Source organism: Neophocaena asiaeorientalis, unplaced genomic scaffold, assembly GCF_003031525.2.
Source record: "Neophocaena asiaeorientalis asiaeorientalis breed wild unplaced genomic scaffold, Neophocaena_asiaeorientalis_V1.1 scaffold629, whole genome shotgun sequence".
Lineage (NCBI taxonomy): Eukaryota > Metazoa > Chordata > Mammalia > Artiodactyla > Phocoenidae > Neophocaena > Neophocaena asiaeorientalis.
Window position 1 is genome coordinate 8,001,891 of NW_020175468.1, and position 13,061 is coordinate 8,014,951.

General features: G+C 48.0%; 2 protein-coding genes across 3 annotated transcripts in view; both read left to right on the forward strand.

Moving 5' to 3' along the window:
* Nucleotides 1-557: 557 nt before the first annotated feature.
* Nucleotides 558-7,445, forward strand: GMFG (glia maturation factor gamma). 2 transcript variants are annotated; one of them, XM_024768489.1, is made up of 7 exons: nt 558-692; nt 3,116-3,212; nt 3,310-3,359; nt 3,813-3,862; nt 6,479-6,561; nt 7,036-7,109; nt 7,283-7,445. In XM_024768489.1, exons 1-7 carry the CDS (start codon nt 657-659, stop codon nt 7,352-7,354), a joined length of 462 nt encoding a protein of 153 aa, XP_024624257.1. In that variant the 5' UTR covers nt 558-656; the 3' UTR covers nt 7,355-7,445. The 2 variants fall into 2 exon arrangements, with proteins under 2 accessions (XP_024624257.1, XP_024624258.1); XM_024768490.1 differs by lacking the exon at nt 558-692 and adding an exon at nt 2,613-2,731 and having other exon boundaries at nt 7,283-7,443.
* LRFN1 (leucine rich repeat and fibronectin type III domain containing 1) overlaps nt 7,365-13,061 on the forward strand; it is an 18,161-nt gene continuing 12,464 nt past the window's right edge. Inside the window, exon 1 of the mRNA XM_024768487.1 lies at nt 7,365-7,479. The gene's annotated coding sequence lies outside the window, so the exon portion shown is untranslated. The remainder of the gene's footprint in view (nt 7,480-13,061) is intronic.

A 13,061-nucleotide genomic window follows, 5' to 3' on the forward strand; every position in this document is an offset into this window, starting at 1 on the left:
AAAAAAAGAAGTCTGGGGCTTCCCTGGTGGCGCAGTGGTTGAGAGTCCGCCTGCCAATGCAGGGGACACGGGTTCGTGCCCCAGTCCGGGAAGATCCCACATGCCGCGGAGCGGCTGGACCCGTGAGCCATGGCCACTGAGCCTGCGCGTCCGGAGCCTGTGCTCCGCAGCGGGAGAGGTCACAGCAGTGAGAGGCCCGCGTACCGCAAAAAAAAAAAAAAGTCTGAGCAGGCACAGCCAGAAGAGCCAGAGAAAAACCAGGCCAGGGTGGTGTCCTGGAAGCCAAGTGAAGAAAGTGTTTTGGGCATGGGGAGTGATGGATGGTGTCAGATGTGGCTGACAGGGCACAGCAGATGAAGACTGAGAATTGACCATTAGGTCCAGCACCACAGATGTCCTTGGTGGCCCCGACGAGTGTATGTCATTGGAGAGAGACAGGAGTGAGTCTGCTGGGAGAGAGTTGAAGAGTGAATTGGGAGGAGAAATTGGAGGCTGTGAGTGTAGACAGTTCTTTCAAGAAGTCTTGCTGAAAAGGGAAGGAAATGAATGGGCAGTGGCTCGATGGGAGACAGGGTTTTTAGTTTTTAAGATGGAAGACATAACACGGCGTGTACGCTGAGGAAAAGATCCAGTAGAGGTGAAGACATTGATGATGCATGGAGGAGAGCAGCTGCAGCAATGCCCTTGAGGAGGTGAGAGAGGGTGGGATCTGCCCACTGCTATGGAGGGAAGTCAGTACAGTGGGCCAGACATCGTGGGGCTGGATCCTTTAACAATTCTCTATTGTTTGCTTATATTTTCTCACGGAAACGCACAGGTTTCTGATCAATTACTTCCCTTTTATTTCTCCTTTATATGACAATTAGGACATTATATTGATTTGGGGGAGAACTTATGTGTATAACTATGTTGCGTTATCTAGGAATTTCATTTCAGGATGGGAACTGGGGGGGGCAATACAAAATGCTCTTAATAAAAAAGGAGGTATTGGTCTGATAGGATGGAACACCATTGTTGTAGCGCCATTATAAGGCCCATGAGGTTGAATAATTGCAGGAAAAAATTCATCATTACTTGGATCCTGTGGAGTCTTCTCTCTATTCTCCATTTCCCCATCAACCTAATAAGTGGCAGTTTGACGAGCAAACATCTCTAAGTTCCCCCTTTCAGCTCTGGAATTAAAATATTCCAGATTGGGTGGGTGGGAATCCAGGAAGTCTTCCTGGAGGAGGGGCTAAAGAGCTCATTATTCCATTATCAAAAAATCTACAGATAATAAATGCTAGAGAGGGTGTGGAGAAAAGGGAACCCTCCTACACTGTTGGTGGGAATGTAAATTGGTACAACCATTATGGAGAACAGTATGGAGGTTCCTTAAAAAACTAAATATAGAACTACCATATGATCCAGCAATCCCTGTGCATATATCCAAAGAAAAACATAATTCAAAAAGATACATGCACCCCAGGGACTTCCCTGGTGGTGCAGTGGTTAAGAATTCGCTTGCCAATGCAAGGGACACAGGTTTGAGCCCTGGTCTGGGAAGATCCCACATGCCACAGAGCAACTAAGACTGTGTGCCACAACTACTGAGCCCACGTGCCACAACTACTGAAGCCCACGTGCCTAGAGCCTGTGCTCTGCAACAAGAGAAGCTACCACAGTGAGAAGCCCATGCACTGCAACGAAGAGTAACCCCCACTCGCTGCAACTAGAGAAAGCCTGTGCACAGCAATGAAGACCCAACACAGCCTAAAATAAATAAATTTATTTCAAAAAAAAATACATGCACCCCAATGTTCATTGCAGCACTATTTACAATAGCCAAGTCATTGAAGCAACCTCATGTCCATTGACAGACAAGTGGGTAAAGAAGATGTGGTACATACATACAATGGAATATTACTCAGCCATAAAAAAGAACAAAATAATGTCATTTGCAGCAACATGGATGGACCTACAGATTGTCATACTGAGTGAAGTAAGTCAGACAGAGAAAGACAAATATATGTCACTTATAGGTGGAATCTAAAAAAAATGGTACAAATGACCTTATTTACAAAACAGTAATAGAGTCACAGATGTAGAAAACAAACTTAGGGTTACCAGTGAGCAAAAGGAGGGGAAGGGATAAACTGGGAAATTGGGATTGACATATATACACTACTATACATAAAATAGATAAGTAATAAGGATCTACTGTAAAGCACAGGGAACTCTATTCAATACTCTGTAATGACCTATACGGGAAAAGAATCTAAAAAAGAGTGGATATATGTATATGTATAACTGATTCACTTTGCTATACACCTGAAACTAACACAACATTGTAAATCAACTATACTCCAATAAAAATTTAAAAAATAATAAAGCTCATCATTACCTACTGTGTATTGAGTGTGTCCACCATGCTGGGAGATATGTGAAACTATTTTATCCTCATAACAATCCTGAATCAGAGGCGTGAAGTTACTTAGCTAGGGCCACACAGTAAGGCAGCATTCGAACCTGGTCTGGGTGACTGCAAAGCCTGGGAGGTCCCAGCAGATGAGGGGAAGGAAAGAGGGGGAGGAGTCATCTGTGACAGTTGTCCCAGAATGGGCATAAACAGGATGTGGTGTTAGATGAAACCTTTCCCCTACCCCACACCCTGCCCCCTGTAGCCCTGGTCCCCACCCCTAGAGGACAGCGGAACCCAGAAAAGAAGAGGCCTGTGGACAGAAAAGTCATGGTTGGGGCCAGGGTCATATGGAAAGGGCTAGGGGCTGGAGTGGGGCTGGGGCTAGGAGGACACCAGGGTGAAGGTCAGGCTGTGGAAGGGAGGTCAAGTCTGGGGGAAAAGAGACTGTGGTTCCGGGTTTAGCCCAGGCAAGCAGATCCCTGGGCCACCCTGGGCGTTGCCCAAGGGCACCTGCTGAGAGGGCTCGAGTCCAGCCTCTGCTCTGCAAAGGGGCAGCATCTGCCCTGAGGGAAAGGAGCCTTTTCCTAATGTTCACAAAGGCAATCTATGGGCTATTGGGTCTTCCTCTTCATTAGTAGATGGAGAAACTGAGGTTTGGGGAAGGGGGCAGGGCTGAGGCCAGGTGACTCAGCTCTTGCTGGGCTCCTCTGACAGTCTGACTCCCTGGTGGTGTGCGAGGTGGACCCAGAGCTAAAGGAAAAGCTGAGGAAATTTCGCTTCCGAAAAGAGACGGACAATGCGGCCATAATAAGTGAGTGTCATCTTCCCTCCTGGAAGGATGGGGTATGGGGACAAGCGTGGGGGCAGATGGGAGGGGCCTCTAACCCCCATGTGCCCTCCCTCCTCAGTGAAGGTGGACAAAGACCGGCAGATGGTGGTGCTGGAGGAAGAATTTCAGGTGAGGGGATCGGGGGATGGGACCTCCAAGAAGGGCAGGGTGGGACTGGGAGACCCAAGCGACTGTGACTGATGCTAAGAGCCTGGCATGGGGGGCCAGAAAGACCCGGAGGTCAAGTCCCAACTTAGCTGTGACCCTAGGCGAGAGACTTCACCTGTATGGGTCTCTCTTTCCTCATCTGTGAAATGGTGATAGCAGTCCCTACCTCTTAGGGTTGTCTGTGGATTCAATGATTTAATCCTTGTAGTGGGTTTAGAAGAAAAGTGTCTTAACACCTCTGGGCTTCAGTTTGCTCATCTGTAAAATGGGGATAACAATAAGACCAACCCCTCTGGGATTTGGGAGAGGTCAATGAGTTAATCCATGTATGTGTATTTCTTGGACCAGTGCCTTGGCACACAGTAAGTGTTCATTTAATGGCAGTCTTTTTTTTTTCTCTCCCCTCATCCCCAGAATATTTCTCCAGAGGAACTAAAAATGGAGTTGCCAGAGAGACAGCCCAGGTATGCTGAGGGAAGGAAGGGGACGGTCAGGCCATGGGGAGAGGGGTGATGATAGGGATACAGACCGAGGGACTGTTTGGGTTCCAGTCCTATTCATGGGCTCAGGATCTATGTCTTTGAAGTCAAATGTTCCTGTCCTAGGACTTTTGGTTTGTTTACCAAAATTTTACTGCAGAATTTTACACTAATAGTCATATGTAACGTTAGAGTTTGCTTTTTTTTTTGTACAAACCATGTCAGGTTTTGGTCTCAACATTGCACTTGCTTCATTTAAAAAAAAAAGTTAAAATTTCCTTATTTTTCAATACTTGGGAATACTTTGAGTAGCAAAGGATTTATTTGACCTTTAATGATTGGGGAGAATCCTGTGTGAAGCCAGAGGAGCCTGGTGCTTTTGTGTGTGGAGGAGCTTTTTGACACCTCTGTGAAAACTGGTCTCTTTAGATTTTTCATCTCAACTGATTTTTGGGTGCCCTACAACTCTGAGCCTCAATCCCAGGCTCTAGCTCTCAGCCAGGACCAGCATCCTGGGCGTCTGACAAGTGCAGTCACACAGGGCCCCGTACCCAGAAGGGAGCCTTGAATGCAGGGCTTGATGCTCTACGACTGCCTGCTGTCTTGAAATTCTTTATAGTTATATCTTTGAATCTGTGTTTTGTGTGAAGTGTGATGGAACAATGGAGCATGTGCTGGGGGCTTGGAGCCTCCCTCAGCTCATATCTCCAGCCTGGATGGGTTCTCAGCTACCCATTCCCTGCATTGCCCAGCAATGGCTGCTGCCCTCTGTCCTAGGCAGGGGACCTGATTACAGGTTCAGGGAGTGTCAGGGTCAGGGTCGGTACTCACCCCCTGCATGACAAGTTCCAGGGTGTGCCTTTGAGCATTTCCACTCCTTCTGTGAGTGTCCCCATGCCCAAGAGAGAGTGATTTTAAATAGGAAATTTTAAAAGATCAATCTGGAGAGAGACTGCAGAAGAAAGGAAAAAGCCTTTCTCCTGTGTTTATAACAAGGGGCCCTGCATTTTCATCTTGTGCTGGGCTTGGGGAATTATGTAGCTGGCTGTAGTCTCAGCCCCTGATTCTAGTCCTCTGTATAGTAAAACATAGTGGTTGAGCACTTATACTCTACCGGCCAACTTCCTGGGTTCAAATCTATCCATAGAAACTTGGGCAAGTGACTTCACCTCTCTGGGCCTCAATTTTTCCATCTGTAGTATGGGGATAATAATAGTACCTACATCATAGGGTTGTTGTGAATCAAATAAGCACTTATTTATTTATTTATTTTCGCCGCACCACTCGGCATGTGAGATCTTAGTTCCCTGACCAGGGATGGAACCTGCACCCCTGCAGTGGAAGGGCAGAGTCTTAACCACTGGACCGCCAGGGAAGTCCCTAAGCCATTTTTTCTTAAAAAAATTTTTTATTGAGATATATTTGACATATTATATTAGTTTCAGGTGTACAACATAATGATTTGATATTTGTATATACTGTATTACAAACTGTTCACCACCATAATCTAGTTAACATCTGTCATCATACATAGTTTAAAAAAATTTTTTTCTTACAATGAGGACTTTTAATATCTACTCTTTTAGCAACTTTCAAATATACAATACTGCACTGTTAACTATACCTACCATGCTGTACGTCATATCCCTAGGACTTATTTAAAATAAATAATGGGAAATAAAATAACTGGAAATTATTGCGTTTTGACTCCCTTCACCCATTTCACCCACCCCCACCTTCAGCAACCACTAATCTGTTCTCTGTATTTATGAACTTGGTGGCTTGTTTCTTTGTCTTTATTTTTAAAATTCCACATATAAGTGAGATCATAAGACATTTATCCTTCTCTGACTTATTTCACTTAGCGTAATGCCCTCAACATCCATCCATTTTGCATATGGCAAGATTTCGTTCTTTTTTTATGGCTGAATAGTATTCCACTGTGTGTGTGTGTGTGTGTGTGTGTGTGTGTGTGTGTGTGTGTGTATACTGCATCTTCTTTATCCATTCATCCACCAATGGACACTTAGGTTTTTTCCATATCTTGGCTATTATAAATAATGCTGCAATAAACATGGGGGTGCATACATCTTTTCGAATTATTGTTTTCATTTTCTTTGATAAATACCCAGCAGTGGAATTGCTGGATCACATGGTAGTTCTATTTAGCATTTACTATTATTATTATTATTTTAATTATTAAAAAGACTTTTACTTTTGAAATTATTATAGATTCACAGAGAGTGGCAAATATAGTACCCCTTATCCACTTTCCCCCAATGGTTACATCTTACCTAACTATAGTGCAGTATCAAAACTGGGAAACTGACATTTATACACTGTATGTATAGTTCTATGTTATCTTTTTTAAAAAAATTAATTAATTAATTAATTTTAATACAGCAGGTTCTTATTAGTTATCCATTCTTATTATTATTTTTAAAATCATTTATTGTGTTTGAGGCCAGTACCTTGCGTCTCAGTTGTTAACCCTAGGTTCTCAGACTCAGTCAAGATTTCAAGGTTGTGGTCTCAGGTAATGGGCACTGGGCTTGGGCTCCAGGCCAAGTCCTGAGTTTGGATTCCCTCTTGCTGCTGTAGGTTCGTGGTCTACAGCTACAAGTACACGCACGCCGATGGCCGAGTGTCCTACCCCTTGTGTTTCATCTTCTCCAGCCCTGTGGGTGAGACACAGCTCTACTCATCCTGAGAAAGTGGTCTTAGATTCTGTGTGAGGGTGTGTGTGTGTGTTTGAGCGCAAGTGTGTGTGCATGCCTGTGACTGGTGATTGTGTGACTGTGTGCATGTGTGGAGGTGCCTGTGTTAGAGTGTGGTGTGTGTGGTGTGAGTCCTGAGAGGGCATTGGGTGGAGGTGGAGGCACAGAGCCCCCATCCTCCTTAGTCCTGAGGCGTATAAGCAAACTCAATTCTTCCTTTTACCTAGAAACCCCTGTCTGGCCCCAAACCATCTCCAGGGACCCTAAAATAACTTCAAGCCCCCAAACAAACCTGGGGACTCTGACTATAGCCTCCAGGGACCTCCTTAGAATTGTTCCTGGGACTCTTAGAAAACTCCAGGGTCTGCAGGACATTACTAGGGCCTTAGAGAACACTCTGGTATCCCCCAGTTATGCTTCCTCCTTCTCTTTTCCACACAGGCTGCAAGCCTGAACAACAGATGATGTACGCAGGAAGCAAGAACAGGCTGGTGCAGACGGCAGAGCTCACAAAGGTCTGGGCCTGGGGCTGAGGCTCCCGAGTGTGAGAGGGAGAGTCTGGACTCCTGGTCTGAGGCAGGAAGGGGCTGGGGATCTGGGTTCCTGGGTCTGAAGGAGGAGGGGATGAGGACCCTCACTGTTTTCGGTTCCTGAGTGGATTATAATACTGAGCCCTCTCTCTGCCCAGGTGTTTGAAATCCGCACCACTGATGACCTCACAGAGGCCTGGCTCCAGGAGAAGTTGTCTTTCTTTCGCTGACCTCTGGACGGGGGACCTGAACTCAGGCCCCCTAGGACCTGAACATCTGAGACCTTAAAGAAATTAAAATGCAAGAACTCAGAGACCCTCAGTTCTGGCTCAGTTTCTGTTCCTCACTGTGGGCTGTAGGTGGCAGTCCTGCAGTACCAGCCTTAAGCCAGTAGAGGGCAGGCAGATCCAGTGGACGCCTGCTGAGGCCTGGGAGTAAAGGAGGATTCAGTACCTGTTCCTCTGAAAGAAAGGGAGGGGACTGCAGGATTTCCTAGGGAGAAATGAGGGAGGCCTGGTCTCCTAGAGGGATTGGGGGGATATCTGAATCTGTGGAGGGGCCACTCCCAAGGGGGACAAGGACACCTGAGTCCCTGAGAGTAAAGAAGGCAGAGTGCCTGTCTCCCCACCTCTCACCTTCCCACCCTAGCAGGCATTAGCTTGTACCTATGCTAATTTTCTCAGTAAGCCCCCAGGCAGGAAGATTTTAAAGGCAGGAAAGTTGTTGAAGTTGCTATAAAAGTGAAATATAACAGCTTCAGGGGCTGGGGAGTTGCTGGGGGTGGGTGGTTTGTGCTGTTGGGTAGGCCTGAGGGCCCAGGTCTGGGAAAGATTAAAAGGATCCAGGACTCTCAGTGGACCCCCGAGGAGTATGAGGTTGAGGAGGCAGGAAAAGGACACTGCCTGCCCCTGTCTGGAGATTCTTCTTTCTTTCTCTGTCATCTCTGGGTATTTGACTCTCTCAGGCTTTCTGTTTCTGAGGGACATTCATTGAGCACCCACAGTGTACCAGGCTCTGAGGATTCTGAGATGGGCAGGTTTTCACAGAGTTGAATCACTGTCTCTCTCTGCCTCTCCTCCAGGTCTCTGATTGTTCCTCTCTCTGTCCCTAGATTCAGGGACCTGGGAACTCCCTCCTCCCACCCTTTTCCAGGTTCCCAGTTGAGAGGTGGCTGTTGCCATGGTAACAATGACAGAGTGACCTTGGGCCCTGGCTGCCCCTTCCCCGGCCCTGTCATTCCTGGGGGAGGGTCCACAAGCCCAGCTCCAACCCTTCCCCTTCCTTCCCAGCCTTAACATGTCCTCATCACCCCACTCTGTCCCATCCCTTGCCCCTTGTCCCCAGTCAGGACAAGCCCTTTGCATGAGGGATTCAGGATAGAATCGCTCTACACTGGACTATAGAGAGATCCCCACTGCCCTCAGTTTTCTGTGGGGAGAGGGTTGGGTTGAGCGCCTCTCCTCTCTTTCACCCATGCTGGTGCCCCTATCCCATTTCTCTTGCTAGGGATGTCTCTACACATCCCTCTGCACAGCCTCGGTTCCTGAAGGCTAGAGATGAGGAGATAGGACGGGTCATTCAGTGAAGAGGTCAGCAACTCCTGGTCTGCAGGGATCAGAGAGGCAAAAGGACTTGTCCAAGGTCATGAACTTACATGATCAAATAGATAATAATAGCCAACTCTTTGATTGAGGGCTTCCTATGTGCCAGGTACTTCTATAAGCACTTTACAGGTATTAACTAATTTAATTCCTACAGTAACCCGTGAAGAAGGTACCAGTTTTATCTCCAATTTACAAATGAAGAAACTGAGGCACAGAAGTCAAAAACAGTTGCTCAAAGCCACACAGCTAGTGGTCTGTACAGTTAGAACTTTAACCCAAAGCTATCCTGTGGTCCACGGCCACTCCCTGTCTTAGGCAGGGGATTCAGGGAACCCGCTCCTCTTTCTCTACCTCCTCTTTCTCCTCCCACTACCCCCCCACACCACGGTTGAACTGTCTGCCTCCAGGTTCATGATTGCAAACGATCCAATCAGAAAGAGGCATGTGCAAGGACTTGCCCAATCAGGAGCAAGGAGTTTGGAAAGCAGGGACCAATCAGAGAGGGTGACTCTGAGGGGCAGTCCAATGCAGAGTAGGTTTGAGTAGAGGGCCTGTGGAGGGACCAATCAAGGAAGTCAGAACAGAATGCCGCTGTACAATGCAAAGTGGGCTCAATGGAGCGTTGCTTTTGGTTTGGGCAGGCCTTTGAGGGGCGGTACAAACTGGGAGCCACCTCCTCTCTTTCCACCAACCTCCCCGCTAGGTTCCCACAAATCCAGGCTCCCTAGGCTTTTCCTGGGGCACTTGTCCCTGCTAACCTTGAACGTGAGCAGGGCTTATGTTGAACAGGTGAAGACTGGACGTTAGGTCGGAGCTGAGAATGGGGTACCCAAGCTAGGCCTGAAGGGCCAGTGCCTAGGCTGAAAGCTTGACGCTTTTGGAGTGGAGCCTAAGGTGGAGGGGTGGGGCTTAGGTGGGGGCAGGGCCCAGGCTGAAGAAGTATGAATGTTATAAATTTTAGGGTGGTGACTAAGTTAAAGGGGTGGGGCTTGGGCTGTGAGGGTAAGACCTAGGCTTGAGGGGTGTTATTTAAAGTATTTATTTATTTATTTATTTTTGGCTGCCTCGGGTCTTAGTTGCGGCATGTGGAATCTTTCCTTGCGGGGGGTGGTGCGTGGGCTTCTCTCTAGTTGTGGCCCGTGGGCTCTGGCCGCGTGGGCTCTGTAGTTGTGGCACATGGGCTCTCTAGTTGTGGCGTGTGGGCTTAGTTGCCCCGCAGCATGTGAGATCTTAGTTCCCCGACCAGGGATAGAACCCGTGTCCCGGGCATTAGAAGGGGGATTCTTAACCACTGGCCCACCAGAGATGTCCCGAGGGGTGTTATTTATTTAGGTCAGATAGGGTAGAGATTTTGCTGTGGGGTGGGGCCTTAGAGACAGAGGGTGGAGCCTATGCTTGGGGGCAGGGCCTAAGTTGTTGAAGAATTAGATTGGATCTCTATTAGCTGGTCTAGGTCAGGAATTAGGGCCCCAGGGAATTAATCATACTATCAGCTTCCACCTGTTGCCCTGTTTTTCAGGCCATCTCACATTCCCTGACCTCATGGGGCATTCCCCTGCCTCTGGGGTATATCCTTCCCCTTGCAGGGACCCCAGGCTGGGAGATCCTGTGTACTCCTGAGTGTGGGCTCTCCAGTGAGTCTGCAGCAGATCTAGCTTCCAGACCCTCTCTTAAGAGGAGTTCAAGAACACATGTTTACTGAGCACCTACTGGGTGCCAATTACTACTCTGGACACTGGAGAAAATTGGTGCCCATGCCACCTCCCTCAGGTGGCTTACATTTCAATGACTAGACAATAAGCAATAAACAAATAAGTAAACAATAAATAGGTAAGCAACAAGCAAACAAGAGTATTAGTAAGAGTGATAGGGCTATGAAGGAAATAAAATGAGGTGATGGGATGATAAAAATGGTGGGACCCATCTGAGTTTTGTTTTTTTTTTTTTGCCACCTCTTTAGTCTTTAGAAGAGTCCTCTGGTTTTTTCCCCACCAACATTTATCATGAAGAATTTCAGACATACAGCAAAGTTGAAATAATTTTACAGTGAACACCCATATATCCATCACCTAGATTCTACCATTAACTTTTCTTTTTGGCTGTGCCATGTGCCATGTGGGATCTTAGTTCCCTGACCGGGGATTGAACCTGTGCCCCCTGCATTGGAAGCTTGGAGTCTTAACCACTGGACTGGCAGGGAATTCCCTACCATTAACGTTTTGACTGTACTTGCTTTATCACATAGCCATCCATCTATCCATCCATTAATCCATTTTTATTTTTAAAGTATTTCAAAGTAATCTGCAGACATCAGGAGAATTGGTGGTGGTGGGGATGTAAATTGGTCATGGGAAAGAGATCTCTGAAGAGATTACATTTGAATTAAGAACTGAATGAAAAGATGGGATCAGCCATGGAAGGGGAAAACAGTGCAAAGGCCAGGGGGCTGGAATTGAGGTGGTATGTTGGAGGAAGAGAAAAGTCATTATTGAGGCTAAAAGACAAGCGTGGTCAGGGATGATGTCAAGAGGTGGGCAGGGGCCAGAGCTCACAGGGCCAGATATGCTCTGTGAGTGAGGCTGTCTCTGCCTGGGCTCAGGCTCTTTGTTTCTCCATCTCTGTATACCTTTGTCTCTCTTATTATTAACTTCTCACCGCCCCGCCCCCTTCCACTCCTGTCCATCCCAGGCCTGCCCTCACCCTCTTTCCCCTTCGCCTCCACCTTGTTCTGACATTTACCATCTGTGTGACCTTAGGCAAGTGACTAAACCTCTCTGGCTCAATTTTCTTCATCTGTAAAATGGGGATAATAATGTGACTTCCTCATCTGGCTGCTGTGAAGAGTGTATGGAGTCATATATGTGAAGCCCTTAGATCCACTCCTGGTACATAGTAGTGTTTGACACGTGTCCACTTTTGCTGTTGCTGTTATTATTCTCCCACATCTGTCCTCCCAGCCCTGGTCCTCCACATCCTGGCAGGGAGCACCAAATACCAGGGTGAGAGGTGGGGATGGTGCCTGGGTGGTGGTGGTAATGGTGATGGTGCTGGTGAAATCTAAAGACTAGGGGGTGGGAGGTGGGATTGTGAGTGTCCCCAGGGGCATCTAATGGTTGTGAGTGGTTCACTGGAGCTTCACTAGAGGGAGGTCCACTAGAGGGAAGCTCTGCAGAGATGCCCTTGATCTGGGGGGCAGGGCAAGCTCCATGTGTTTATGTGGCTAGGAAGAATTTAGGGAAGGGGTTTAGGGGAAGACCTTGGAATCCAAATGGGATTCAAAATGGGAGGGATTTGGGCCACCAGGAAGCTGGGGAATTGCAATAAGACAGATTTTGAGGGGAGGACTTGCTGGGTTTAGGGGCCAGTGAATATCTCAAAAAGAGGTGGAAAGTGGCCTGAGATACTCAGTGGGAGAAGGGCTGGGGGTCAGCTCTTTGATAGGAGTTGGGCAAAGGGGTCTGAACAAGGAAGGAACAAGGCATTCTGGACTCCACAGAAGTCACAGGGAGGGAGAAAGGTCTTCAGGGTTCAAGAGAGAGAATAGGAATGGGGAGGAGGCTGGGTCCTCAGGAGGGCAGCACCGGTGGGGAGGAAGATCAAGAATCTGGGGCAAATTGGGCATTCTGTAAACCAAGGGGTGCCTTGGAGGGGAGGACGGTCTGGGATCTAATGGGGGTAATCAGGAACGTTTAGGGTCTCCCATGTGGGTAAGAGACATATTTGGGCCTCCTAGATGTTAGACGTGGTCTGGAGTTCCTATTGGGGGGCAGGGAATGGTTTGAGGTCGAGAGGTTAGAAGGACATAGAGGGTCCCCAGGAAGGAGTGGGATATGGTTTGTGGTCCTGAGTGGCTGTAGAACATGGTTTGGGTCCCCAAAGGGAGTAAGGCGCGATCTGGGGTCTCCCTGGATGTTGACATATAGTCTGAATCCTCTCTGGATGTTGGGGTGTGATCTGGGGGCCCTGAGTGATGGGGTGTGGTCTGGGGTCCACCTGAATGTTGGGGTATGACTTACGGTCCCTGATGGGGGTGCTGTGGATCCCCTTGGATGCTGGGATGTGTTCTGGGGTCCCCTTAGATTTGGGGGTACAGACTAAGGTCCCTGATGGGTTTGGGGCAGAGTCTGAGGTCACCAAGGAGACTAGGACATGATTTGTGGTCCTGGGTGGCTGAGGAACATGGTCTGTGTTCTCAAAGGAGGTAAGGCATGATCTGGAGTCCCCCTGGGCATTGGGACACGATCCGAGGTCTCCACTGGGGCTTCAAGGGTTCCCCACGCCAGTCGGGGCGTGGTCTGGTGGTCTCCCGGGAAGCCGGCAGGGCTGGAGGTGG